Genomic DNA, 27,980 nt, shown 5'->3' with positions numbered 1-27,980 from the left:
AATAGAAATCGGATGCCTGTCATGTGATTTGATATATAATACTGCCTATCATTTGTAAGATCATTTATATACATTTGTAACGAAGTACAAATGTTTTTCCTCCCTAGTGTTTTGAGGTCATAATATCAACAGAAGACCCAGAAAGATAATTAGCTACTGAGGAAAGCTTCCAGGGAATTTTGGATTACTGGGCGGTGTATAACTCGGTAATAGTAGGTCGGATTTCACTACTGCACACAGGAAACTTTGTCTAAATTTCAGTTTCAGACCTATGCGCTGGTTTCATAGTTAATTGTTCAGACAGAATCCTCATGCAGCAGCAAATCCCCTTTTTGCATTAAGCTATGTATTTTCTTACAACACTTCTAATGATTCATTAAAGCAGCCTTCAAGGTACTGAAGAAGAGATGGGAGATGACTGCCAGGAGATAGAGTGCTGCTGAGCTATCTACAAGGTGCCCTGGGGAAATAATTATGAGAATGGAGGATTTCATTTTATTATGGAATGGAGGATTTCATGTTTTAACATCCAATCAGAGAAGAAGCCTACTTTATAAGTGAGGGAATCAAAAGCTAGTAGACTTTAAAGTTTACAGATTAGGAACTTAGAACTTTCACAAAATATGGGGCATCTTGATAACTTCTACTGAAATATTGTCGGAAAGGAAATGTTGGTTGACCCAAATTTTAAAAAATTGCAGAAAAAAGGTGCATAACCAAATATTCCTGAATAGTTAAATGGGACCCAGCTACCTGGAGAGGTGGGGATGCAAAAATAAGAAGTTAGCTACAAAGCATTTGTTTATCCTTCATGCATAATTTGAATGTGTCAAATGTGAGTTAATTTAACGAAGCTCTTAGCCCTTGTAAAACAAAATATTCTTGGATGTGATTGCAAAGAATTATTAAAATGAAACAAGGTAACCCTTTGGGGACCTAGCTTCTCAACCATGAGATCACAGGTTCTTAAAGCACATTGCCTGGCCGGGGAGGTCAATTTTAAGGGAGGGTGGGGGATGGGGAAAAGCTCACTGTAGGTTTTCAGCAAGCCTTGTTAACGAAATGTTACCAGTTGGTGATTTGGCTTTCATTCAGAACAGCCAGTGTTGGATTATCTTCAAACTGCAACAAGTAATGAATCATGCATACATTATACTCAAACATGCAAACAAAATGTTAGGATGTATTAAGAATATGATGCAAAAGTTGTACTGAAATCACATTATGTCTTTATATACATTGATGGTGTACCCCCACCTGGAGCGGAGAGTTCTGTTCTGGTCATCCTGGCTCATAAAAGATATAGCAGAAATAAAAGGTTATGTTCTTTTATTAAAAATCAATTAAAAGTGTGTCCTTTAAGAAATTAAGCATCTGTGTCATACTGAGAGTACTTACCTCTGCCTTGTAGTGACACCATGACAGGGAAACAAAATGAAAACTACTGGGCCTTTAAAAATAATTTTATCCCATCTGAACCACAAATACTATAATTCAGAAATCGTATGGCGATTGCACAGCATCACTACAGGACAGAGTTAAGTACATTGAGTGCATTTCCATAGCTTAAAGAAATCCAAATATGTTAAGCGTAACCTTAACTCTGAATTTACTGGATATGTAATAAATATTATAGGGAGATTGTAATTATCCCAAGATGAATCTTTATCCATGTTACAGACCTGTACTCTCGACCTGAACTCCATTTTAACTTTTTTTTTTTTTTGGTCTTGAGATATAGGTCCTCGTGCTATCGGACAGAAGTCAGCCCCTAACTGATCGAGATAAGGAAGAAACTTCCCTTATGGGCTGGTTATTTCATACTTGTCCACCATGGCATTTCCTGCACCTTCCTCTGAAGCATTTGGCACTGGCCACTGTCAGAAAACGAATACTACACATGGGCATGGATGTTTGGCCTGATCTGGTATGGAAATTTCTACAGACAAAACAAACTTCCAGATCTGAACTTTTCTTTCTTTTTAGAGGAACTGAATTTTATTGCGGGAACGTTAAAAATGTATCAAATATATACTTTCAGTCACGTAGGAGTTACTTAGTTGTCCTCCATCAGTCACAGGAACAGGAGGAAAGGAGGAAACAGCTAGTAAATTTATTTTAGAATATGCTAGTTATCTGAAAAAAAAAAAAGAAAAGGAGTACTTGTGGCACCTTAGAGACTAACAAATTTATTTGAGCATAAGCTTTCGTGAGCTACAGCTCACTTCATCGGATGCATTCGGTCTTTCATGAAGTTGATAGATTTCCACTCCATACGGCTAAATTCAGTGCCTTGCATAATAACAGGTTTCAGAGAAGCAGTCGTGTTAGTCTGTATTCGCAAAAAAGAAAAGGAGTACTTGTGGCACCTTAGAGACTAAAAATTTATTTGAGCATAATGCATCCGATGAAGTGAGCTGTAGCTCACAAAAGCTTATGCTCAAATAAATTTGTTAGTCTCTAAGGTGCCACAAGTACTCCTTTTCTTTTTTGCGAATACAGACTAACGCGGCTGCTACTCTGAAACTAGTTATCTGAGTTCTGGGAGAACGAAGATCTAATATCCCTGGTCTCTGCTGGAAGCCCTTCCACTCAGCCGTCTCTCTTGAAATAGAATACATTTAACTGCATAGTGGCAGATGAATTTTATGGTTTTGAAAGTTAGTTTCTGCTTCTTTACCTCTCCTTGGTTTCTTTTGCATGCTTTAGTGTCTAAATGTGAATAATCCATGACGGCATCATAATCTGATGTGTCAAGTGCAGGGCTCCAAGCCAAGTACTAATGTTAAATACATTTAAGATTCACTTCTAAGAAGCCCATAAATGTTATTCTTCTTCAACAAAAATGGACTCACACACACATATATAGATATTGTAAAGGGTTCTGAGATGGAAAACTGTTTTCAAACCTAGATTCTTAAAAGCACTCAAATTTTCTTCTTGCTACATAGCCCAGCAAAGCTATGTTACCAGGAAAGGGTTTGGCAGAACCAATCTTAAACGACTATTTCAAAACAGATGGAATCTTAGTTTGACAGTCCCAGGACTGATGGGATGCACTGTAATCAGCAGCCTAAGAGCCAGTACATGCATGCATACACACAGACAAAACTACAAGGCCCCTACCCTCTTCCCCCCCTCACTGGGAGTAACAGCGAAGTCCCCACTTCAGGAGTGAACAAAGTGGCTGGGAACATTCCTTCAGACACTTGCCAGGTTTGAAAACTTATACAACCAGAGCAGAACAGTGTTTTCCCAAGGGCATTAAGGGGCACTGCGTTTTTGGTCGAGTCCCTAAACCAAGGTCCTCTCCACCAAGTCATTAAGAACCCTTACAACTTTTCATAAGTGGAGGGTGTGATCTCCTGTTATTAAAATATGACTATGTATATCACCATAGAATTGCAACAAATCTTGTACAAAATATGTCATGCAAGAGATCAATGGAAAAATTATGATTTGCTGAACATGACTGTCCTATTTGTATGCATGTATCATCTTTGTATCTGAAGTTATGAATATTGACTGTGTACCAATATTTCAAACACCGTTTGCTCCTGTGGTAACACCCACAAGGTAGGTTTCAGAGTAGTTAGTTTACATCCAGTCAGGCCAGCACATTGTGAAAGGCCTATTCAAGTTGATGGCCCATTAAAGAACACTTAGCTCATACAACAGACATGGAAGAAGCTTATTCCTGCTCAATGGACTTTCCTGAGGATGCTTCAGCCAGAATATGGGCAATGGCTGCTCCTAAGTCACTGAAGCATGCAAGGTCACGTGACTAGCTCATGTGACTCTGGACTCCATCTTGTAACTGGACTTTTCCACTAACTAAAACTGAGAGTTTTCCCTCCACATGGAAGAAAGTATAAGCACTGGAAGCATCTCCATTTTGCCTCTTTCTTACTCTGATCTCTGGACTATGGACTTACACTAAGAGGAGCATTACAATCAAAGGACTGAGGACCTTCCAATCTTTTGGATGTTACCAGAGACATTATAAGCTAGCAGTTTATTCCATCGCTGCTACAAACCTATACAAGAACTTTGCAACGAGCATATGTATTTGATTTCTTTGACCATTTTAACTCTTTCCTCTTATCTTATAAATAAACAGTTAGATATTAGATACTAAAGGATTGTTAGCAACATGATTATTGGATAAGATCAGAGATATACTGACTTGGGTATATGGCTCATCCTTTGGAATCAGAACCACCCTTTGGTTGATGAAATTGGTTTTAAATAACTACTCATCATTAAGTCTAGTGTCTGGGTGGCAAAACAAGGGCTGGGATACCTAAGGAGACTGCATCTCTGACTTCTTGTTAGCCAGTGTGGTGAGACAGAAATTTACTTTTGTTGTTGATTTGGTATATCTTATGGAAGAATAACCACCAGTTTAGGGTAGAGTTTGCCCCGTTTCTCAGCAGTTTGTCCTGAATCTGGAATCCTCAGCTGTGATGCACTGAGGCACAATGACAGAGGGGTATTTCAGATTCCTGTTCAGGTAACTATATTCTGCCCTGGATCGTAATTTTTCCCGCTTCACTTCCTTAACTTTTGTGTAGCGACGCTCTGCACTGTGTAATTGACATTTCTTCTCAGAGATGGGGCTCATGATCCCCATATAGAATTTGTATGTCGCTTTGGGTTCTTTTGGAACGAAAAGTGCTACAGAAATAAACATTTGTTTCCATCAATTAATGCATCCAAATGGAGTCGAACTCGCACACAGAGCTACAATTTAATGCAGAGCCAATGAGAAGTAACTTTTTACTGAATGTTAAACTGTGTTCTTTTGCCAGTCATATATGTAGGAGTTTCATTGCCACATGAAACATACCAAAACACCTACTTCTTGCTCTGTCAGGAAGATGCCTTTTAAACTCTACTATTAAACTACTGTGACAATTTTGGGTGGGTCACTTTTTCCAACATGTTTTGTTTGCCATTTTTCTATCTTGAAAAATCAAGGACGAAAAACAAAGGAACAGCTGTCCCCTCAGTTCCCCCAAGAAGATTTTGCCAACAATTTTCCGTCGTGCTTCTTATTACTGAAGCTAAAACTCAAATAATATCCATCATCTTCTGCAATGAAGTTAAAGTTTAATGTAAGTGGAGTATTGCCAACCCCAAAAGTCCAAAAACATCATCCAAAAATACGATATTGGCCCCAAAATCATGAAATTTTTATAAATAGATTAAGTCATGTTTTTTGGTCTGTCTCCTGATTTTTGACTTCTCCTGCTGTGGAATGCTGGGCGTCATGATTCTTGGCTCTGAGAACAGATTGTCATCTAGTGGTTACAGACATCTTAGCCAATGTAACAATGCCCCTGTTTGTGTCACCTATCACCAGTGAACCTGGCACCTACGGATGAGAAAGCATGAATCTCTATAACTTGAGCTAAAGAACCATATCTCCTAGCATGGAAGCAGTACCAGGTCATAAACCTTTGAATGTGACAGAGCTGCTAGAGGGTGACAGAGCCACACACAATTAGCGCAGATTACAGAAAAATCTACTATACCATGTTCCTTTGGAAAGATTGCAAGGCAAAGTGATTGAGCCTTGGCCCTCTTATATCAGAGAAAGTTTAGAGCCAAGGGATAGGCTATTTGGGGAGCAGGTGGGTGGGCGACAACACAGGACGGGACATTTTCCTTCTCTCTCTCCCATCGAATAAGTCACTCTATTCCTAGACAGGAGGCAACTTCTCCCTAAAGTAAACAAAGTGTATTGACAATCACCACCAGAACTGAGGGACTTTTTGCAAAATCCTAAGAGAAATACCAAATTAAAAGGTATCTATGGAACTTTCTACTAATCACTGGTCGGACACAGCTTGCAGTCTGATGTATGCTTCAAACAATACTCTACAAAACAATGTTTCAAAAGTATGTATGGTAAATGAAAAATACAGTCACTAGTAAGCCACTGTTCCTATTTTGAGAAAATGACAAAGTTTGAAAGTGGAGAAGAAAATCCGAGAACACTAAATACACGTTTAAATACAGACCGATATTTATGTTTAAATCTGCCCAAGGCAAGTGAACACTGTCCCCAAAAGAAATGCCGTGCAAGGCATCACATCCCACACATCCCTGGGCAGAAATATGCTGCTCTAGAAAACCTTGTGTCATGTAAGAGTTTTTAACAATTTTTGTAAAAATGGATGGAGAGTTTCTGAAATGTCCAGACTGCCTTGGGGAAGCTATACCTCCATTAGTCACAGAACAGGTCCAGCACAAGCACCAGCACAGCAGAGACCATGACCCCCTCCCCTGCTCATTCCTGTGGAGGGACCATACAGAGGAGTTTGCTCTCTGGGCTTATTCACTCCTTAACTTCTCTGTTGGGACTGCCAACCAGGGGAACAGTTAGTGCTAGCTGTGTTGGTGGGTTTGGTAATGTGGCCATCTGCCCACTGGTAACAGGCCTGAGGTCATCAACAAAGGCCCCCCACAATCACAAAAGGCACTTTCCAATGTTTCCACGTTGGCTACTTAGTAACAAACCTTTTCAAAAATGATTAATGATTTTGCAGCCTTCTGAGTTACATCCAAACAATGAACTACAATAGATGTAACTCTTAAAGACAGACAGACAGACATTAGTAGCCAGATAAGCTAATTACATCGCAGTCACCCAAGGAATCAGCATTCAAACAGCCTCTTCTACACAAGTCCATGTGTTCTAATTGGTCAGCAATGGACAATGCTCTAATTAAAGAGCTGGATGATTTTCTAACTGGTAAATTCCCTTCAGATGCAGTGGGTGTTACCACAAATTAACATCATACCTGAATGTTTCCAATTACTGGGCAAGGAAAAGGGCAAAACAGAAATTCCATTCTGACTTTAAGCAGAGCCTGAATTCATAGAATCATAGAATATCAGGGTTGGAAGGGACCTCAGGAGGTCAGGTATTGTGGTACAATACCTGAAATGAAGCAATGCAAATTAAATTACATATCCTGGTAGCTGCTGCTTGTGGCTACCAAACAAACCAGATTTACATAAGATACAACAGAGAAGCTCCTTGGCACCTGATGAAATGGGGAGCCAGCCCCCTCTTTAGAACTAATGAACTGTAGAATGGTGAGTTCAGGAACCCAGATTCCCAGAGGCAAAGTTCATCTGTTAATGCAACAATATACTCCCACTAAGTAAAAGCAAAGAGCTCAGAATCCAACCATTCAGTCAACAGAGTGTAGGCAATATCACATCACAAGTAAATCTCCCCACAGGTGCTGAAACACAATCCAGAGAGTAGGTGGGGGACTCAACTGATAAAACATTAAGTCACTTTGCAGAAGATCAAGACTTCAAGAATCTCAGGCCTTTTAGCCCTCTAGCTAGCAGGTAGCAGAAATGTGGAGTTGATGCTTAGTTTTCACAGGATGGGGAGAGTATCAGTATATAAATGCTTCTTAGCAAAAGGTGTTTTGAGCAAGACAATGAAATGGGGGTTTAATCAGGAAAGCCAGTTTTTGAAGGTGTCCAGATATTGAGGATGTTGAATCAAGCAAGTGGTGCTCATGTAAACAAAATATCCATCTTTCTACGTATCATAGTGCTGACCATTCTAATGGTTTCTGTTAGCTTGATGCACCTCACAGTACATTACTGTGTTTCAACCCATTCCCCCATTACACTAATTGTACTGAGCTAACTGTAATTCAGCTTGCTAGCCAACCCTTAATGGACACACTTCACATCTTGCTGCACCTCTTAGTAGCAGTATTGATCATTTATCCCGTTACAAGCATTATCTGAAATAAAATTTTCCCTTCAAAAATTTTTATGAGAGACAATCTCAAACTTAGGACTTATTTCAAGAACTCTTAATTGTTTGCAAAATCCCAGTGTTAGATGGCAGATTGGAAAGGGCATGCAAGAGAAAAGTAATTTATAACGCTGGAATATGATGCTTCAGAAATCTGACATTGAAATTTCCAGTACAATGCAAAATGGTAGATTTCAACCACACAAATAAAAATAAATAAAAAAATGATCAATCACACAATAGTAATAAGAAAAGGGGTACTTGTGGCACCTTAGAGACTAACAAATTTATTTGAGCATAAGCTTTCGTGAGCTACAGCTCACTTCATTGGATGCATTCAGTGGAAAGTTTTCCAATGTATTTTCCACTGAATGCATCCAATGAAGTGAGCTGTAGCTCACGAAAGCTTATGCTCAAATAAATTTGTTAGTCTCTAAGGTGCCACAAGTACTCCTTTTCTTTTTGCGAATACAGACTAACACATCTGCTACTCTGAAACCTGACAATAGTAATAATCACCCAGGTGATTGCTTGTAAAAACTTCCTCTCTGATATGAACTGCAAAGCTAAGATAGCGAATGCGGTTACATGTTACAGAAGCCATGTAGCACTAGTTCCTTCATTAGTGTGCCTGAACACTACTAAACTAAATTGTATGTCATATTTTAATAATTAATATCTATAAAAATCTTTGCATAAAAGTCTAAATTGCTAAATTAAAATGGACAAAACATTTTAAATGACAGCACTGCATTGCTCTAGAATGGGTGGATGGAATCAAACAGACCTAATTTTATTTGCAATACACTTATATATGACTTAGGTTCAGTATGGATGTTGTATACATAAAATGACTGATTACTTTGAACAGCATCCAGAGCTAATACTGATTCTATAAAAGATGATAATAAATTAGTAAATCTATTCCTACCTTATTGTTTCTTCTATCAGCCGATCCGAGCTGGAAGCAAAAAGAAAACTATGGTAAAAAAAAAAGTAAGAAGCACTAAATATTTTATTACAATACAAGCAATGTTTTTCAGAATACAGCCCTTTACCAGTTAGCCCTGATAGTGAATTATTTGGGGGGCCATTCAAATGAAGACTTGGCCCGTATAATGAAAGTCTTAGCAGAAAATACAGTAAAAAGCCTTAGCAGAAACATATTGAATATATTTGTTGGGCAAGAGCACAACCTCATCCTCTCTGCTATCTCGAATCTTGGGCAAGGCCCAAATGGACCTAATATAATAACAGTTGTCAACATGTCAAGACATAAAAGCTGAAACTGAATTCCCTTTGACTAAAACTACACAAACTGGTTTAGAACTATTCACTGAACAGCCTGTGCACTCCATGATGAAAAACGGGCCACCCTATTTCTGAGACTGGCATACAGAACCAAGAAGGACTAGAATACTGATATCCTCAAACTATGGAACTTAGAACTTGAGAGCCATGCACGTGCCTCCTAGCTGACAACTGCTATTCAGGAAGTTCCATTATTATCCCTAGGAATATGAAGTCCACAGCAGCGCTCTGTGGAGACAATGTCACAGAGAAGAACATTTCATTTAAACATAAAAGCCATGTGAGGTTAGCGAACAAACAAAATGCCTGGAATATTCAAATGATTTTGTTTTTTCTATAACTCAGGTTATTGTAAATACCCAGTTTCATTTCAAAGCCATATTTTATAGCAAGTTACAAAACACTGAAAACAGAAGTGTCTCGCAATAAAGCAAGTAAAACTTTAACGTAGCAGTGCAATGTATCTAGGTGTTTATTCCACACTCATCTTCATCATCACAATATTTCAGTATCTGTCATCAGGTGATGCTCCCATATTTCTAAATTTAAGAATAGCTAGTCGAGTATATACATTTTTTAAAATGCACAATTAAATCAACAAACACTCAGCATCAGCTTAGGAGTGTAAAAAACAGAAGAAAAAAAAATCTCCCTGACCAGCATGTATTAACACAAAACAAAACAAAAATTCCACCCCTCTCCCCAAATCAAGGCAGTACATTCAGATCTATGCTGTAGTACTTAAGTGCATTTCTTCTCTTTGTTCCATACATCACTGTTGAACAATTTCCGTGCCTTCATCTTACGCAATGTTTATTCCACAGAACTACATGAATCCTAGAAGAGATGCTGAGAAAGGGATGTGTTTGCTACTTTAACCTGGCATAGAAATCAATCTGAAGTTTTTATTTAAAACAACACACAGTCCTCCACAGTAAAGTCGAATTTATTGCTGCCACAGTAAAAGGGATATGGGAAGTAAAAGAGGTATGGTTATTCTCACCTTACATTCTTTTTGCTCCCACTTACTTCCAGGACTCAATTTTTCCTTCAATTAGCTCAAGAAAATAAGTTTCCATGAGCCATTTGAAAGCAGAGCCAAGTTCTGCCTCCTCTTTGCAACAATCTGCCCAATTTGAAACTTTACCAGAAATCCCCAAATGTATGCCCCATCACAATAGTGTGATTACACCAAAGTAGCAACTTGAGCAGTATTTTTATATATATTATTTATTTATTTATTTATTTATTTATTTTCACACTCCCAGGAGCAGATGCTAACACAAGATGTCCCGATTTGTTTGTTTTCACTCTCCTTAACACAGACAAGTTGCTATTTTCAGTGTAGTCCATGGCTTGGGTTAATATTATGAAAAGATGAAGAATGACTACAGCCAGCCAAAAATATTCAGTGTGAAAAGAAATAGAGAGGACTCAATCGAGGCAGTCAAGATTGTAAGGGTGTAGTAAAAGTGGATTGGTCCCCATCAGCCTCTAAAATAAAGTCACTCAAATCAGTGGCAAGTGAATTAGAACAATCTAAAAAACCTGCTTCTTCACATGATCAGTAGTCAGTCTGGGGAGAGAGCCAAATACTGTAGTTATGGAGACTATGTAAAGGTAGCCAAATATCAAGTTTCAGGGTATCCACTGATCGCTGGAGGAGATAGGAAGGAAAGAAAAATTTCTCAATGGTACATAACCTAATTGAGTGTGTTCCTTTAGAACACTGATATCTCCTCTGACTCCAACAGGTGGATTGTGTGGGTGACCCAAAATAATGCTGATCTACAGGAAATAATAGACTAAATAACAGATGGAAAGCACAACTGTATACATTTCTGAGTTTTTGTATATCAACAATGAAATACACATTGCAGGGTTTGTGAAGTGCAGAGTACAAACTGGTAACTGGATACAGTGTGCATTTATGAATATTCTTTGGAGCCAAATAGTCTCATCAGTGGTGTGACATGATCATTTGTTTGGGCGTTTGGTTAGGAGAAGAATTCTAGTCAGCGTTAGGGGCACTCAGCAGGCATCTCAATGTCTGCTACAGTCTACAATTAAAGAACCAGGCAATGCTGTTATACCTCATGGAAATGCCAGTTTTAGTCTGCAGGTATTTTTGTCTCAAGAACGACTACTGCTGCATACATGAATGGCAATCTCCCCTCCCCCCCCCACCCAAAAAAAACCCCCAAGGAAAAAACCCAAAAGTTTTTGCAAGTATAAAATGTATTTTTGCAGACCTCCTCTTCTGCTGTTCCCCATGCCACAAATGACTAGGGTCTGATAATTCAAATAACTTAAAAGCCACCTGTGAAGTGCTCTTTGGTGGTGTGTTCAGTGAAAGTGAGACTCCCACAAAGTCTGGGAGGGGCCATAAGCGGCCACATGGTGCCTTTAAACCAAAGGAAAGTTACAGCCCTATTTACAGGGGCAAGATGTCACTGTCAGCCTCTGGAGCCTAGTGTCACGGAGTGTGGGGGAGTCCGGGCCCTGCACCCCTCTTCCTGGGATTCACTGTGACTCTCAGCCAGCCATTAAAACAGAAGACTTATTGGACAATAAGAACACAGTCTAAAACAGAGCTTGTGGGTACAACCTGGACCCCTCAGTCAAGTCCTTCTGGGAGTCAGGGAGCTTAGACCCCAGCCTTGGGGTTCCATGTGTCCCACCACCCAGCACAAAACAAACCAAAAACCCCTCCAGCAGGCTTTCCCCTGCAGTCTTTGTCCAAAAAGAAAAGGAGTACTTGTGGCACCTTAGAGACTAACAAATTTATTAGAGCATAAGCTTTCGTGAGCTACAGCTCACTTCCACAAGTACTCCTTTTCTTTTTGCGAATACAGACTAACACGGCTGCTACTCTGAAGTCTTTGTCCAGTTTCCCAGGCAGAGGTGTTACTTCCCCTCTCCCCCTCCTGGCTCAGGTTACAGGCTCTCAGGTATCCCATCCCCAATGAAACTCCCCTGCCACATTCCCAGGTCAACACTCCCCCCTCCCTGCTGCGTCACACCTAGCAAGACACATCACAAAATACCTTACAGAACTCATCAGTTCTCTAAAAGAAAAGGAGGACTTGTGGCACCTTAGAAACTAACACATTTATTTGAGCATAAGCTTTCGTGAGCTACAGCTCACTTCATCGGATGCATTTGGTGGAAAATACAGAGGGGAGATTGATATACACACACAGAGAACATGAAACAATGGGTTTTATCATACACACTGTAAGGAGAGTGATCACTTAAGATAAGCCATCACCAGCAGCAGGGGGGGGGAAAGGAGGAAAACCTTTCATGGTGACAAGCAATGTAGAAAAAGGAGTACTTGTGGCACCTTAGAGACTAACAAATTTATTAGAGCATAAGCTTTCGTGAGCTACAGCTCACTTCATCGGATGATCCGATGAAGTGAGCTGTAGCTCACGAAAGCTTATGCTCTAATAAATTTGTTAGTCTCTAAGGTGCCACAAGTACTCCTTTTCTTTTTGCGAATACAGACTAACACGGCTGCTACTCTGAAGCAAGGTAGGTTAATTCCAGCAGTTAACAAGAATATCAGAGGAACAGTGGGGGGGTGGGGTGGGAGGGAGAAATACCATGGGGAAATAGTTTTACTTTGTGTAATGACTCATCCATTCCCAGTCTCTATTCAAGCCTAAGTTAATTGTATCCAGTTTGCAAATTAATTCCAATTCAGCAGTCTCTCGTTGGAGTCTGTTTTTGAAGCTTTTTTGTTGAAGTATAGCCACTCTTAGGTCTGTAATCGAGTGACCAGAGAGATTGAAGTGTTCTCCAACTGGTTTTTGAATGTTATAATTCTTGACGTCTGATTTGTGTCCATTCATTCTTTTACGTAGAGACTGTCCAGTTTGGCCAATGTACATGGCAGAGGGGCATTGCTGGCACATGATGGCATATATCACATTGGTAGATGCGCAGGTGAACAAGCCTCTGATAGTGTGGCTGATGTGATTAGGCCCTATGATGGTATCCCCTGAATAGATATGTGGGCAGAGTTGGCAACGGGCTTTGTTGCAAGGACAGGTTCCTGGGTTAGTGGTTCTGTTGTGTGGTGTGTGGTTGCTGGTGAGTATTTGCTTCAGATTGGGGGGCTGGCCTGTCTCCCAAGATCTGTGAGAGTGATGGGTCATCCTTCAGGATAGGTTGTAGATCCTTGATGATGCGTTGGAGAGATTTTAGTTGGGGGCTGAAGGTGATGGCTCTCACAGATCTTGGGAGACAGACCAGTCCTTGCTTACAGACAGTCCCCCAATCTGAAAAAAATACTCACCAGCAACCACACACCACACAACAGAACCACTAACCCAGGAACCTATTCTTGCAACAAAGCCCATTGCCAACTGTGTCCACATATCTATTCGGGGGACATCATCATAGGGCCTAATCACATCAGCCACACTATCAGACGCTCGTTCACCTGCGCATCTACCAATGTGATATATGCCATCATGTGCCAGCAATGCCCCTCTGCCATGTACATTGGCCAAACTGGACAGTCTCTACGTAAAAGAATGAATGGACACAAATCAGACGTCAAGAATTATAACATTCAAAAACCAGTTGGAGAACACTTCAATCTCTCTGGTCACTCGATCACAGACCTAAGAGTGGCTATACTTCAACAAAAAAGCTTCAAAAACAGACTCCAACGAGAGACTGCTGAATTGGAATTAATTTGCAAACTGGATACAATTAACTTAGGCTTGAATAGAGACTGGGAATGGATGAGTCATTACACAAAGTAAAACTATTTCCCCATGGTATTTCTCCCTCCCACCCCACCCCCCCACTGTTCCTCTGATATTCTTGTTAACTGCTGGAATTAGCCTACCTTGCTTGTCACCAAGAAAGGTTTTCCTCCCTTCCCCCCCCTGCTGCTGGTGATGGCTTATCTTAAGTGATCACTCTCCTTACAGTGTGTATGATAAACCCATTGTTTCATATTCTCTGTGTGTGTATATCAATCTCCCCTCTATTTTCCACCAAATGCATCCGATGAAGTGAGCTGTAGCTCACGAAAGCTTATGCTCAAATAAATTTGTTAGTCTCTAAGGTGCCACAAGTACTCCTTTTCTTTTTGCGAATACAGACTAACACGGCTGCTACTCTGAAACCATCAGTTCTCTGTAAACCTAAATGGTGAGTCTAGAACACTTTCATTTCAGTAGAGAGGAAAAACCAGAACAGCTGAAATTGTTCACAGAAACCTAAGTGACTGATGCATTCTCGTGTAGTCTTCCTAAAAACAAAGGTTTTCAGGGCATGAAGTGATGGCTTGGCACTTCACATTGGAGCCAATAATTGATCTCTCTACCTTAAAAGCAAGCACTATTTCGCCAACTTTATTATTTAACCAGAAGATTAAATACCAAAGCACCACATTTTAAAGCTTCAGTCCCACAAGCAGTGCAGCAGTTTAGCAACATACAGAACTGATATACTCATCATGTGATATATGCCATCATATGCCAGCAATGCCCCTCTGCCACGTACATTGGTGAAATTGGACAGTCTCTACGTAAAAGAATAAATGGATACAAATCAGACGTCAAGAATTATAACATTCAAAAACCAGTCGGAGAACTCTTCAATCTCTCCAGTCACACGATTACAGACCTGAGAGTGGCTATCCTTCACCAAAAAACTTCAAAAACAGACTCCAACGAGAGACTTCAAAAAAATTTTGAAGGAGAAATTAAGGACATTGAAGTCAATGGTAAATGGGACAAAATACAACATGGTTTTACAAAAGGTAGATCGTGCCAAACCAACCTGATCTCCTTCTTTGAGAAAGTAACAGATTTTTTAGATAAAGGAAATGCAGTGGATCTAATTTACCTAGATTTCAGTAAGGCGTTTGATACCGTGCCACATGGGGAATTATTGGTTAAATGGAGAAGATGGGGATCAATATGAACATCAAAAGGTGGATAAGGAATTGGTTAAAGCGGAGACTGAAACGGGTCCTACTGAAAGGCGAACTGTCAGGCTGGAGGGAGGTTACCAGTGGAGTTTCTCAGGGATCAGTTTTGGGACCAATCTTATTTAATCTTTTTATTACTGACCTTGGCACAAAAAGTGGGAGTGTGCTAATAAAGTCTACAGATGATACAAAGCTGGGAGGTATTGCCAATTCAGAGAAGGATCGGGATATTATACAGGAGGATCTGGATGACCTTGTAAACTGGAGTAATAGTAATAGGATGAAATTTAATAGTGAGAAGTGTAAGGTTATGCATTTAGGGATTAATAACAAGAATTTTAGTTATAAGTTGGGGACGCATCAATTAGAAGTAATGGAAGAGGAGAAGGACCTTGGAGTATTGGTTGATCATAGGACGACTATGAGCTGCCAATGTGATATGGCTGTGAAAAAAGCTAATGCGGTTTTGGGATGCATCAGGAGAGGCATTTCCAGTAGGGATAAGGAGGTTTTAGTACCGTTATACAAGGCACTGGTGAGACCTCACCTAGAATACTGTGTGCAGTTCTGGTCTCCCATGTTTAAAAAGGATGAATTCAAACTGGAGCAGGTACAGAGAAGGGCTACGAGGATGATCCGAGGAATGGAAAACTTGTCTTATGAAAGGAGACTTAAGGAGCTTGGCTTGTTTAGCCTAACTAAAAGAAGGTTGAGGGGAGATATGATTGCTCTCTACAAATATATCAGAGGGATAAATACAGGCAAGGGAGAGGAATTATTTAAGCTCAGCACCAATGTGGACACAAGAACAAATGGGTATAAACTGGCCACCAGGAAGTTTAGACTTGAAATTAGACAAAGGTTTCTAACCATCAGAGGAGTGAAGTTTTGGAATAGCCTTCCAAGGGAAGCGGTGGGGGCAAAAGATCTATCTGGCTTTAAGATTCTACTCGATAACTTTATGGAGGAGATGGTATGATGGGATTTTGGTAAGTAATTGATCTTTAAATATTCAGGGTAAATAGGCCTAATCCCCTGAGATGGGATATTAGATGGATGGGATCTGAGTTACCCAGGAAAGAATTTTCTGTAGTATCTGGCTGGTGAATCTTGCCCATATGCTCAGGGTTTAGCTGATCGCCATATTTGGGGTCGGGAAGGAATTTTCCTCCAGGGCAGATTGGAGAGGCCCTGGAGGTTTTTCGCCTTCCTCTGTAGCATCGGGCACGGGTCACTTGAGGGAGGATTCTCTGCAACTTGAAATCTTTAAACCACGATTTGAGGACTTCAATAGCTCAGACATAGGTGAGGTTTTTCGTAGGAGTGGGTGGGTGAGATTCTGTGGCCTGCGTTGTGCAGGAGGTCGGACTAGATGATCAGAATGGTCCCTTCTGACCTTAGTATCTATGACTGTTGAACTGGAATTAATTTGCAAACTGGATACAATTAACTTAGGCTTGAATAGAGACTGGGAGTGGATGGGTCATTACATAAAGTAAAATTATTTCTCCATGTTATTTCTCCCCCCACCCCACCCCCCACTGTTCCTCAGACATTCTTGTTAACTGCTGGAAATGGCCCACCTTGATCACCACCACAAAAGGTTTTCCTCCTTCGCCCCACTCTTTCCTGCTGGTAATAGCTCATCTTAAATGATCACCCTCCTTACAGTAAAAAGAAAAGGAGGACTTGTGGCACCTTAGAGACTAACAAATTTATTAGAGCATAAGCTTTTGTGAGCTACAGCTCACTTCATCGGATGCATTCGAAGTGAGCTGTAGCTCACGAAAGCTTATGCTCTAATAAATTTGTTAGTCTCTAAGGTGCCACAAGTACTCCTTTTCTTTTTGTGAATACAGACTAACACGGCTGCTACTCTGAAACCTCTCCTTACAGTGTGTATGATAAAACCCATTGTTTCATGTTCTCTGTGTGTGTATATAAATCTCCCCACCGTATTTTCCACCAAATGCATTTGATGAAGTGAGCTGTAGCTCACGAAAGCTTATGCTCAAATAAATTTTTTAGTCTCTAAGGTGCCACAAGTACTCCTTTTCTTTTTTGCGAATACAGACTAACACGGCTGCTACTCTGAAACCTGTCATCATATACTCATCAGATGCAATATTTGGTTTTAATAAAACTTGGTTAAACCTTCAGCCAGATTCAAAATGCTGACAGATCACATCCCAGTTCAGTTCAATGCATAGCAGTTTTGACAGACTATACTTTGGGATGAAAAAAGGTATTTCTATAGCAATAACAGTTTACTATAAAAATATGTAACTATTCAAAATGAAGTCGTGCGTGTCTTTATTTCTATTCCCATTACATCTGATTACCAAAATGTGTATAAACAGAAGCTCTTTTCTAATTAAGTCTTCTTCCAGTTGGATGAATCTCATGCTGTCATAACAGAGTGCATCTGCTCTGAAGCACTTTGGTCACAAACACAATGAATCAAACAACAGGCAATGGATTAACTTATTTCTACTGCACCTTATATCCCAAAGCACTCCATAAACTATCCACACACATAAAATCACTTCAACTCCAAAATAAAGCTAACTCTGTGGTGAAGACTGGCAGAGATGGATAATCTGGGCTAACGTAGCCATACATCTTTCATCACCTACACCATTTAGGTGGATTAGAAGAAAACTCCACCACAAAAAATGTTACAGCCATCTGAACCGAAGTAACAAAAATGCAGCAATTCTTGATTTTTATAAATGGCAATGATTTTCATTTGTTCCAAAGGTATCAGATGCATGTGAAAATCTCTTCAGAATGAATGAAGCACAGCAAGTAAAACTGACTTGTGTAGGACAGAAAAAAAACCAGTCATGGTGTTCTTATACTAGATGGTCTACACCCCTCTATTCTTACCACGTAAATCTCCTTGAAGCTGGGAATTCATGCAAATCTACTGCACATCATTACTTCAATATATCCTTCATCTCAGTTTTCCAAGGTCACTCCTTCGACTGCCTCTCACTGCGAAGCTGAACAGATTGACAGTATTTTCTAAAGCATACTCCAGTCACCAACCTGCAGCATGTGTACAAACCTCAGCAGAAAGCGAACTAGGATGTGTAGTTATGCAGTTTACAGTCATTGTTAGCTATTTTGGGACTTACATTTTTTCCTGACATTTTGCCCATGACTCTTTAAAGAGATATCAGTAGTTTATAGACAAGATCAATGTATTAGAAATCTTAAAGTTTAAAAGAAGTATTAAAACTTTTCAAGAGTCAAACTTGAGCACATGTCAAATCATAGAAAGTCTGTCCTAATGACAGACAATTATATGTATTCAAATGGTCTCTCTCAGCCAAGGCTTTTAAAATGCATTGAACTCCACACCCACCCGTCCAAGATATAGGTAAGCTTTATACCATCCATTTTACAACTGGATACATCAAGAAACTGGGAGGATATGCGATTCACCCGAAGTCCTACAGTACACACATGGCCGTCTGGAAAAGAATCCAAAGTCCTGAAGGTGTAACTACTAGACCACACTTCTACATTTAACACAAGTTACTTTCACAAGCAGGTATTACTGTGCGCATACACTTCCTGGAATTCCATCCAAGGGGAAAGGATGGCTAATGCTTCAACCCACTGTACTATCTTGACTCTTCCTGAACATTTGCTGCATCTCAGTAGAACATTTTATGTTAATTTCTACTGCCAGGATGTTAAAACAAGGAAGCTTGATTTACAGTGTTTTTAAATGACAAGTTTACTATTTTTATATAATTACCTACACTTTATTTTGCTCAGAAATTAAAATGTGAAAACAGAGAATTTAGTATGGTGACTGAAAACTTGCACTTGTAGAATGGAGAAAATCTAAGGTTATCTGCTGACTTGTGCAAAAACTCTTCAGAGCTTGATTTCAGGTGACTTCAATAATTCAAAGTACAAAGAGAGCATGGCAGAACAAAATTTTGTACTTCGCTTGCTTTGACTCAAAATCGTGAGTTATTTCAATTGAAATGTTTAATTGAAATATTTTAAACATTCACAGATCTCTAAGGAAGTTAAATCTCTACAGCTAGCTTGTCTAGTTCTATTCAGACACTACTTGTTTGTTATGAAATCAGAATCTGATGTGCTGAGGAGGTTTTTTGGTACAAATGTTAAAAGGAACAGAAATGTCTGATCAATATTTTAGGAAGCATGCACTGTGCTTTACTATTAACAATTTAATTTTGTTCAAATTTGATCTAAAGATGGAAGGACATTTAAACCTATGCGCCGGGTGAAAAACAAAAACAGAAACTATACATACTAGTGGTATAGAATATGAAAAGTATACAAAGTCAAGAAAAAGAAAATAGTTAAAACAATGAATATGAACCTAAGTAATTAGTAGCTAACTGAGGTATGAGGTAGTTAATTTCCCTGCTTAACTGACAAGCTCAAACCATAGACAAATGGGCTCCTTATAAAATATCATGACTTTGCTGTTCTGTTTTCCAAACGAAAACTGCAAATCTGATGGACATTACTCTGTGAACATCTAAGCAAGCAATGATTGTTCAGGGCAATATTACTCTGATTTGCCATCTGTTTCAATATGCCAGGAATTTTTCACCTGTCCATACAGATGGAGCTTTGACAAAGTCATTTAAAAATACCTATGAAAGGAATGATGAAAAGATGCTGAGACAATCAAATACTATAGCAGATGGCATGAATCCAACTGTAGCAATAATGCATATGAAATAATTAGGCCTTCATGCAAGTACTGTAACAATAGGAAAGATCTTCTAATTTGTCATCCACATAAAGACAGATATAGATCAAGTGAAACAAGAGGGCTTGGGGGATGGGTGGGGGGGGGGGAGGGAAGACCCCTGCTCACAATACAAAATTTTTAACCACCAAATATCCTGCTTCCCAAGTCAGGTTTGCCAGCGAAATAGCAGTGAATTCAATCACTGATGCCAACTGTCACTTCATGATTAAAAAATGATTAAGAAATCTTTGTCCTATTCAAGCCAATGAGAATTTTGCCACTGACATCACTGGGGCCAGGATTTCACCCAGTGGGTTTACTTGACAGGGAACAAAGTTATGTAAGTGTCAGCAAGACAGTTAATTTGTACACATCTCAAAGTCCTTTTATGAAAGAAAGCTAAGGAGGGTATTTTAACCTCTGAGACACAATCAGAAGCTTCAAGCATAAACTTCAGGACCCTATTTCGTAACAGTAAGAATCATTTTGATATAAATGAGAAAACACAGAGTAGACTGGCTAACACCATTTTGCTGGCTCTTTTCCTCTCTTTTTGTAGCTGGAGCTCATTTCATTTGTAAAGCTAGTAGCTTTACTTTTGGCACCTTAGAGACTAACAAATTTATTAGAGCACAAGCTTTCGAGAGCTACAGCTCACTTCATCGGATGCATTTGGTGGAAAAAGCAGAGGAGAGATTTATATATACACACACACACACACACACACACACACACACACACACACACACACACGGAACATGAAACAATGGGTTTATCATACACACTGTAAGGAGAGTGATCACTTAAGATAAGCCATTACCAGCAGCAGGGGCGGGAAAGGAGGAAAACCTTTCATGGTGACAAGCAAGGTAGGCTAATTCCAGCAGTTAACAAGAATATCAGAAAGAACAAAGAAAACAACAGAACGCCACTAGCCATCACCTTCAGCCCCCAACTAAAACCTCTCCAACGCATCATCAAGGATCTACAACCTATCCTGAAGGACGAGCCATCGCTCTCACAGATCTTGGGAGACAGGCCAGTCCTTGCTTACAGACAGCCCCCCAATCTGAAGCAAATACTCACCAGCAACCACACACCACACAACAGAACCACTAACCCGGGAACCTATCCTTGCAACAAAGCCCGTTGCCAACTCTGCCCACATATCTATTCAGGGGATACCATCATAGGGCCTAATCACATCAGCCACACTATCAGAGGCTCGTTCACCTGCGCATCTACCAATGTGATATATGCCATCATGTGCCAGCAATGCCCCTCTGCCATGTACATTGGCCAAACTGGACAGTCTCTACGTAAAAGAATGAATGGACACAAATCAGACGTCAAGAATTATAACATTCAAAAACCAGTTGGAGAACACTTCAATCTCTCTGGTCACTCGATCACAGACCTAAGAGTGGCTATACTTCAACAAAAAAGCTTCAAAAACAGACTCCAACGAGAGACTGCTGAATTGGAATTAATTTGCAAACTGGATACAATTAACTTAGGCTTGAATAGAGACTGGGAATGGATGAGTCATTACACAAAGTAAAACTATTTCCCCATGGTATTTCTCCCTCCCACCCCACCCCCCCACTGTTCCTCTGATATTCTTGTTAACTGCTGGAATTAGCCTACCTTGCTTGTCACCATGAAAGGTTTTCCTCCTTTCCCCCCCCTGCTGCTGGTGATGGCTTATCTTAAGTGATCACTCTCCTTACAGTGTGTATGATAAACCCATTGTTTCATGTTCTCTGTGTGTGTGTGTGTGTGTATATATAAATCTCTCCTCTGTTTTTTCCACCAAATGCATCCGATGAAGTGAGCTGTAGCTCACGAAAGCTTATGCTCTAATAAATTTGTTAGTCTCTAAGGTGCCACAAGTACTCCTTTTCTTTTTGCGAATACAGACTAACACGGCTGCTACTCTGAAACCTAAGAATATCAGAGGAACAGTGGGGGGTGAGGTGTGGGGGAGAAATAACATGGGGAAATAGTTTTACTTTGTGTAATGACTCATCCATTCCCAGTCTCTATTCAAGCCTAAGTTAATTGTATCCAGTTTGCAAATTAATTCCAATTCAGCAGTCTCTCGTTGGAGTCTGTTTTTGAAGCTTTTTTGTTGAAGTATAGCCACTCTTAGGTCTGTGATCGAGTGACCAGAGAGATTGAAGTGTTCTCCAACTGGTTTTTGAATGTTATAATTCTTGACGTCTGATTTGTGTCCATTCATTCTTTTACGTAGAGACTGTCCAGTTTGGCCAATGTACATGGCAGAGGGGCATTGCTGGCACATGATGGCATATATCACATTGGTAGATGCGCAGGTGAACGAGCCTCTGATAGTGTGGCTGATGTGATTAGGCCCTATGATGGTATCCCCTGAATAGATATGTGGACAGAGTTGGCAACGGGCTTTGTTGCAAGGATAGGTTCCTGGGTTAGTGGTTCTGTTGTGTGGTGTGTGGTTGCTGGTGAGTATTTGCTTCAGGTTGGGGGGCTGTCTGTAAGCAACGACTGGCCTGTCTCCCAAGATCTGTGAGAGCGATGGCTCGTCCTTCAGGATAGGTTGTAGATCCTTGATGATGCGTTGGAGAGGTTTTAGTTGGGGGCTGAAGGTGATGGCTAGTGGCGTTCTGTTGTTTTCTTTGTTGGGCCTGTCCTGTAGTAGGTGACTTCTGGGTACTCTTCTGGCTCTGTCAATCTGTTTCTTCACTTCAGCAGGTGAGTATTGTAGTTGTAGGAATGCATGATAGAGATCTTGTAGGTGTTTGTCTCTGTCTGAGGGGTTGGAGCAAATGTGGTTATATCGTAGCGCTTGGCTGTAGACAATGGATCGAGTGGTATGATCTGGATGAAACTAGAGGCATGTAGGTAGGAATAGCGGTCAGTAGGTTTCCGATATAGGGTGGTGTAGCTTTACTTTGTTTCTCCCTGTAACGGGGTCACTACACACTGCAGGTGTGCTTCCTTGGGAATGCAGCTCCCATTACAGCAGGTGCCCCTTGCTACTCATTGGTTGCTTTGCAACAGTCTTTGTTCCAGTAATTTGGCTCTCCATCCAGGTCACTGTTTGGTCCACCCCTTCTGAAGTTACACAGTTCAGCAGGACCACTGTCCAAATGCATTTCCAGATTGGTCAGCCTCACTTTGGCCTGTGTGCCACTATCTTAGTGACCGACAGGGGAACCCAGGCCTCCCACTATATCAGGTTCCAGCTCAGAGACCCTCTACCAGCAATCTAGGCCCTCAGTCCCCATTCCCTATTGCTGTTTCCCTGGGCTTCTTCCTACCAAGCCTCCTAATCCTCTCTTTCTTGCTTCTGGGTTTACCACTGGAGCTTACTCTACTTCCATGGCTACTTAACCCTTCCCAGCCTTGTGTTAGACTCCTTACTACAGGACAGAAACCCACTGCATACTCTCTCCCCCCTTGGGGCTTTCTCCTGAGTCTGGATGACCTCCCTCCTTCCAGGAAGTATCTGCAGATTCCAGTCCCCTTCTGCTTTCAGCCCCTTGACTGGCCTAGCACTTCCTTAGCTGGGCTTCACTTTCAATTAATCCTGGCCCTCCCTTTCAGGTGATGCCAGGTGACCCAACTGGCCTCTCATGCCCTTGTTAACCTTATTGGTTGGTGTTGGGTGCACACCCTATCTTTCAGTTGGAGGAGTGTGATTAATTGCCAACCTGGATTTCACCAAACTGCTTGCATTAGATCATTTCTACATTCACAGACCGGGATCACCAGGCTAGGCAACTAGAAGCTTCAAGGAATGTAATATTACAAAATGCATTTAAAATTACAAACATACGGACCAGGAGAAAGCGTACTTGACTTGCACGGCCAGCTACTCAATCATTTTGAAAAAAACAAGTGGAGGCTCTAAAGTAAAAAGTTCTGGTTGATTAAAAGCAAAGATCAAACATCTCTCTTCTTTTGGGCAAAAAGAAAAAAAACTCAGATCATTCAACTTTTTAAGATTAAGTAGGGAATGAAAACTAGAATACATTTTATTCTGTGGTAGTGAACAAAATGTTTTGTCCACCAAAAAGGAAACTAAAAATGCAATTAAAATTTCCAACTTTGTAATGCTACTGTCCATAAAAGGAAACACCATCAAAAGAGCCCCATGCAAATAACTGGAAAGTCCTTGCTGAGCTTCTAGCCAAGTACTGATGGAAGCAGCAGCTTGAGGTATGTGAAAAGCATATGACAAACATGGAGCAGTAGGGGGATAGATTTGACTACAAAGCATAAATCTCAGGTCTCCACCATCAATATACATGACAAAATCTGAAAAAGAGATAATCAGTCAAAAAGGTAATGACTTGAGATAAAATGAGTGTTTTCAGTGATAAATGGTTCCTTATACTGAAAAGATTTTGAGAGCAGATGGATAGAGGTACAAATCTCTGAGCAAACTGCAAGCTTGCAGGTTTTGCTTCATATATTAATTAAAACAAATTCTTGAAGATAAAAAGGCTCAGAGTAACAGTTTTCAGTCTTTACTTTCTCATAGGCATAATGAAAAAGTGTAGAATGTCTGCAATTCTCAACATAAAGACCTGCACAAATATCCTGCAGGCACATGAGACATTAACGTTAAGATATTACACAGATATGCAGAAATCTTGATTGAACACCCCATTTATAGACTCTAAACATCCAAGTGGGCTTGTTCTGGAGATCACTGTAGTATGAAATTTAACATTTGGTAGCCAGAGAGTTGCATGAAGATTGAGAGCAGACACTAAATTGGTAGGGAGACAACAGAGCAATACTGGCACTAAAGAATTTACCTTCTAATGCAACTCCCATCAGGGTATGCAATCTGTTAAATCTGGAGTGAAAGGCATTGAAATATAATCCCTAACCCTGGCCAGTGGGCATACAATGTCACTGGGAGTTTAATTTCTTTTCAGATAGTCCACATGCAGTTTATGCATCATAAAAATATGCAAGGGAGAACAAAGGGCAAGCAATCACTGAGCACTATGCCTGGAAATGCTTATAACAGCAGCAAGGGGGAAAGCCTCACATTTTAAAGTCCAACAGAATTTCCTAGACAACTTGCCACAAATGCTTTGGCAGAATTATTTATTAAAATACTGGAGACTGAACAAGGAGCCACACTACATGGTACATTCACAGACAGCAGATGTTGGCATCACCTGATTAGACTAGCGTGTGGGGAAAATCAGCATTGTTCAGCTGCTCAGGATACATATTTGCTTACTATTTATGATCTCTCCCATTCAGCCTCAATTCTCTCTCATACCCACCAAAATTGCCGTCCAAATCTTTACGTCCTCACTCCAAGGGGCTCCTCAGGCAGGACTACCTTGAAGTTATAAATGAGAACTTGTAAAGTGCTCAGTTACTACAGTGCCAAGCCCAGTATCAATACCTGCAGACAGAATACCCCACCTCTTAGTGCTGTATTCTGGGCCTAAAGCACAAAGAGAACCCTACTGATTTAACAAAGGCTACTTTTTGTCCTCTGAAGGGATCCTATAAGGCAGGGGTTGTCAATAGGTGGACCATGGGCCAAATCCGGACCGTCAGATGCTTCTGAACAGACCCTGAAAGCTTTTTATTTACTTATTATCATCATTATTGTAATTTATTATTTTCTTCTCTGGAGTCTGGACCTTGATCAAGAAATTTGGACCTTGACAGAAAATAATTGACTACCCCTGCTATAAGGCTACCATGAAGCCACCTATTTCCTGTCAGTTTCTAGTACACAATTTATCTGAGGAGGACAGTTAAAAGCCTAATATAAAAAGAGAGACTATCCCAAATCATCTATACCTCGGAAGTTAATTAAGTGAAGCAGCTGGTTTCCTATCACTAGTAAGAGCCCAAAAGTGATTGGCACCAAGATCCCCATAATGAAGTTTTTGGAGGCTTTCTGCTCTTCGCAGAGCAGGTTCCTGGAGAGACTGACCCGCTTCCCCCCCCCCCATAATTGTTGTATATTACCCACAGGAAACATACTAAATGAACTAAAACAGAGACAGCCATTACTGTAAGTCATTTTCACTAACCACAACTGTCAGAACAATTCCAGTAAATCACTAATGGACTATATCGGCTTTTCTTCAAGTTTTACATACCGTATGCAGCCCCAACATTACAAGTGCTGCTTTCATTACATGTTGTAACCCAAGGAAAAACAGAATATATTTTTGGCCCACAATCAATACTTTAATCATTCATATGCAAATGTTTTAAGGAGCAGCTTCACAAAAGCTGAACACTAACCTGACAAAAGAAATTGGGTCTATCAAGATACAACACTACACACTAATTTGCATACACCTCTGAACAAGGGGACTGCAGAAGTGCATCATGGGGAAGAGTGCTGTCTATTAATTGTATTCTTGCAGTCAACAGATCATCATGGCTCCCTTATCCCATTCTCAGTTCAACCACTGACTTACTGTGTAAGCTTGGGTAAGACAGTTCACTCCTCTGTCAAGCGGGCATAATAACGCTTACCTATTTTATAGGTGGGAGAGACAAAGAGGGACTGCAAGATTAATATCTTCAAAAGGATTACTGTCCTGCAAACAAACAACAGCCCTAAATGTTGCTCAGGACATTAATGCAAGTCATTTCCAGCAAAACCAACAAAGAATGAAAGATGAACAATTGAGGTTTTTCTTTTAATACTATTCTGTTCACAACTCTATTAAAAACATCTCTGTAGAAAGCCTTAATGTGCTCTGCCTCCCCAATTCTGTGAATCTTCATCTGCTGTCTTTTTTTTGAGAGAGAGAGAGAGATGCAGTAAAGCATGGGGCTTCCAGCTAGGCATTTGGCCAAATTACTGATATAGCAACCATCTGCCCATTCATTATGTTTCAAAAAATGATTCCTATAATTGCAGGGTTAAATACACAACACACTGAATGTCTGTCAGTTTTAAACTTTAAAGTGCACTCTACATTTAAACCATCTGTAACCCAAATTTGAGATGCAATTCAGTAATGTATGATGATCTGCAATGGTATTTTGCCAACTTGATTTCTTGTAAAATTTCCTGCACTCTCAGGCTTGTCTTTTTATCTGCTGATAGCACAAGATGGCATTCTTCCAAAGGTGAAATTATACTCAATAGAAACAAGTCTCACAAGCGAAAGGAGCATTCTTCACCTTTTACCTGACAGCAAAGCTAAAGAGGCTAGGGATAGGGAGGGGGATGGAATCTAGTTCTTGTTACCAATGGGGATTTGAAGGAGATCACCTTTAGAAGGGGAGAGCCACTACACCAAAATGCAGACCCCAGGGACATCAAGAAGTCTGTTACAATGGCCAATGAAATTCAATGGCCAATGTTATGCTGGAGGACTGACTAGATCAACGGTTCTCAGCCAGGGGGCCATGCTCCCCTAGGGGGCTATAAGCCAGTTTCAAGGGTCCATGGGACCCTGCGGCAGAAGCCCTGGTGCTCGCCGCGGGGCTGAAAGCCCCAAGCCCAGGGGCTGAAACCTGGAGTCCCAAGCCGTGGTGCCCCCGGGGGACAGAAGCCCCCAATCCCCCACCCCCAGCTGAAGCCCCCAGCACCCAGTCCCGCAAGGCTAAAGCCCCAAACCCCCACCCAGCCTGAAGGCTAAAATCTGGAGCCCAGAGGCCCACCCTGGCCAGCTCTGTGGCTGAAGCCCCAAGCCCCCCCTTACTGAAGCCCCAAGACCCAGCCCCGCAGGGCTAAAGCCCGACCCCTCATGCCTGCAGCCAGGAGCCCCAAGCCCCCAGCTCTTGCATCGTAGAATATCAGGGTTGGAAGGGACCTCAGGAGGTCATCTACTCCAACCCGCTGCTCAAAGCAGGACCAATCCCCAATTAAATCATCCCAGCCAGGGCTTTGTCAAGCCTGACCTTAAAAACCTCTAAGGAAGGAGATTCCACCACCTCCCTAGGTAACGCATTCCAGGGCTTCACCACCCTCCTAGTGAAAAAGTTTTTCCTAACATCCAACCTAAACCTCCCCCCTCCTCCCCCTCAACTTGAGACCATTACTCCTCGTTCTGTCATCTGCTACCACTGAGAACAGTCTAGATCCATCCTCTTTGGAACCCCCTTTCAGGTAGTTGAAAGCAGCTATCAAATCCCCCCTCATTCTTCTCTTCTACAGACTAAATAATCCTAGCTCC

At 40.8% G+C, this 27,980-nt stretch overlaps 1 protein-coding gene across 3 annotated transcripts in view; it reads right to left on the bottom strand.

The window, feature by feature from the left end:
- The window catches only part of GOSR1 (golgi SNAP receptor complex member 1), a 68,245-nt gene that overhangs the window by 10,569 nt on the left and 29,696 nt on the right, over positions 1 to 27,980 (bottom strand). For all 3 annotated transcript variants that reach the window (XM_038375609.2, XM_038375610.2, XM_043499477.1), the window contains one exon: positions 8,727 to 8,756. In XM_038375609.2, coding sequence (XP_038231537.1) covers positions 8,727 to 8,756 — 30 coding nt within the window. The remainder of the gene's footprint in view (positions 1 to 8,726; positions 8,757 to 27,980) is intronic.

The sequence above is a fragment of the Dermochelys coriacea genome, chromosome 17 (genome assembly GCF_009764565.3).
Source record: "Dermochelys coriacea isolate rDerCor1 chromosome 17, rDerCor1.pri.v4, whole genome shotgun sequence".
NCBI classification, from domain to species: domain Eukaryota; kingdom Metazoa; phylum Chordata; order Testudines; family Dermochelyidae; genus Dermochelys; species Dermochelys coriacea.
Note: the sequence above shows the minus strand (reverse complement) of the source record. Positions and strands in the feature narration are given on the sequence as shown.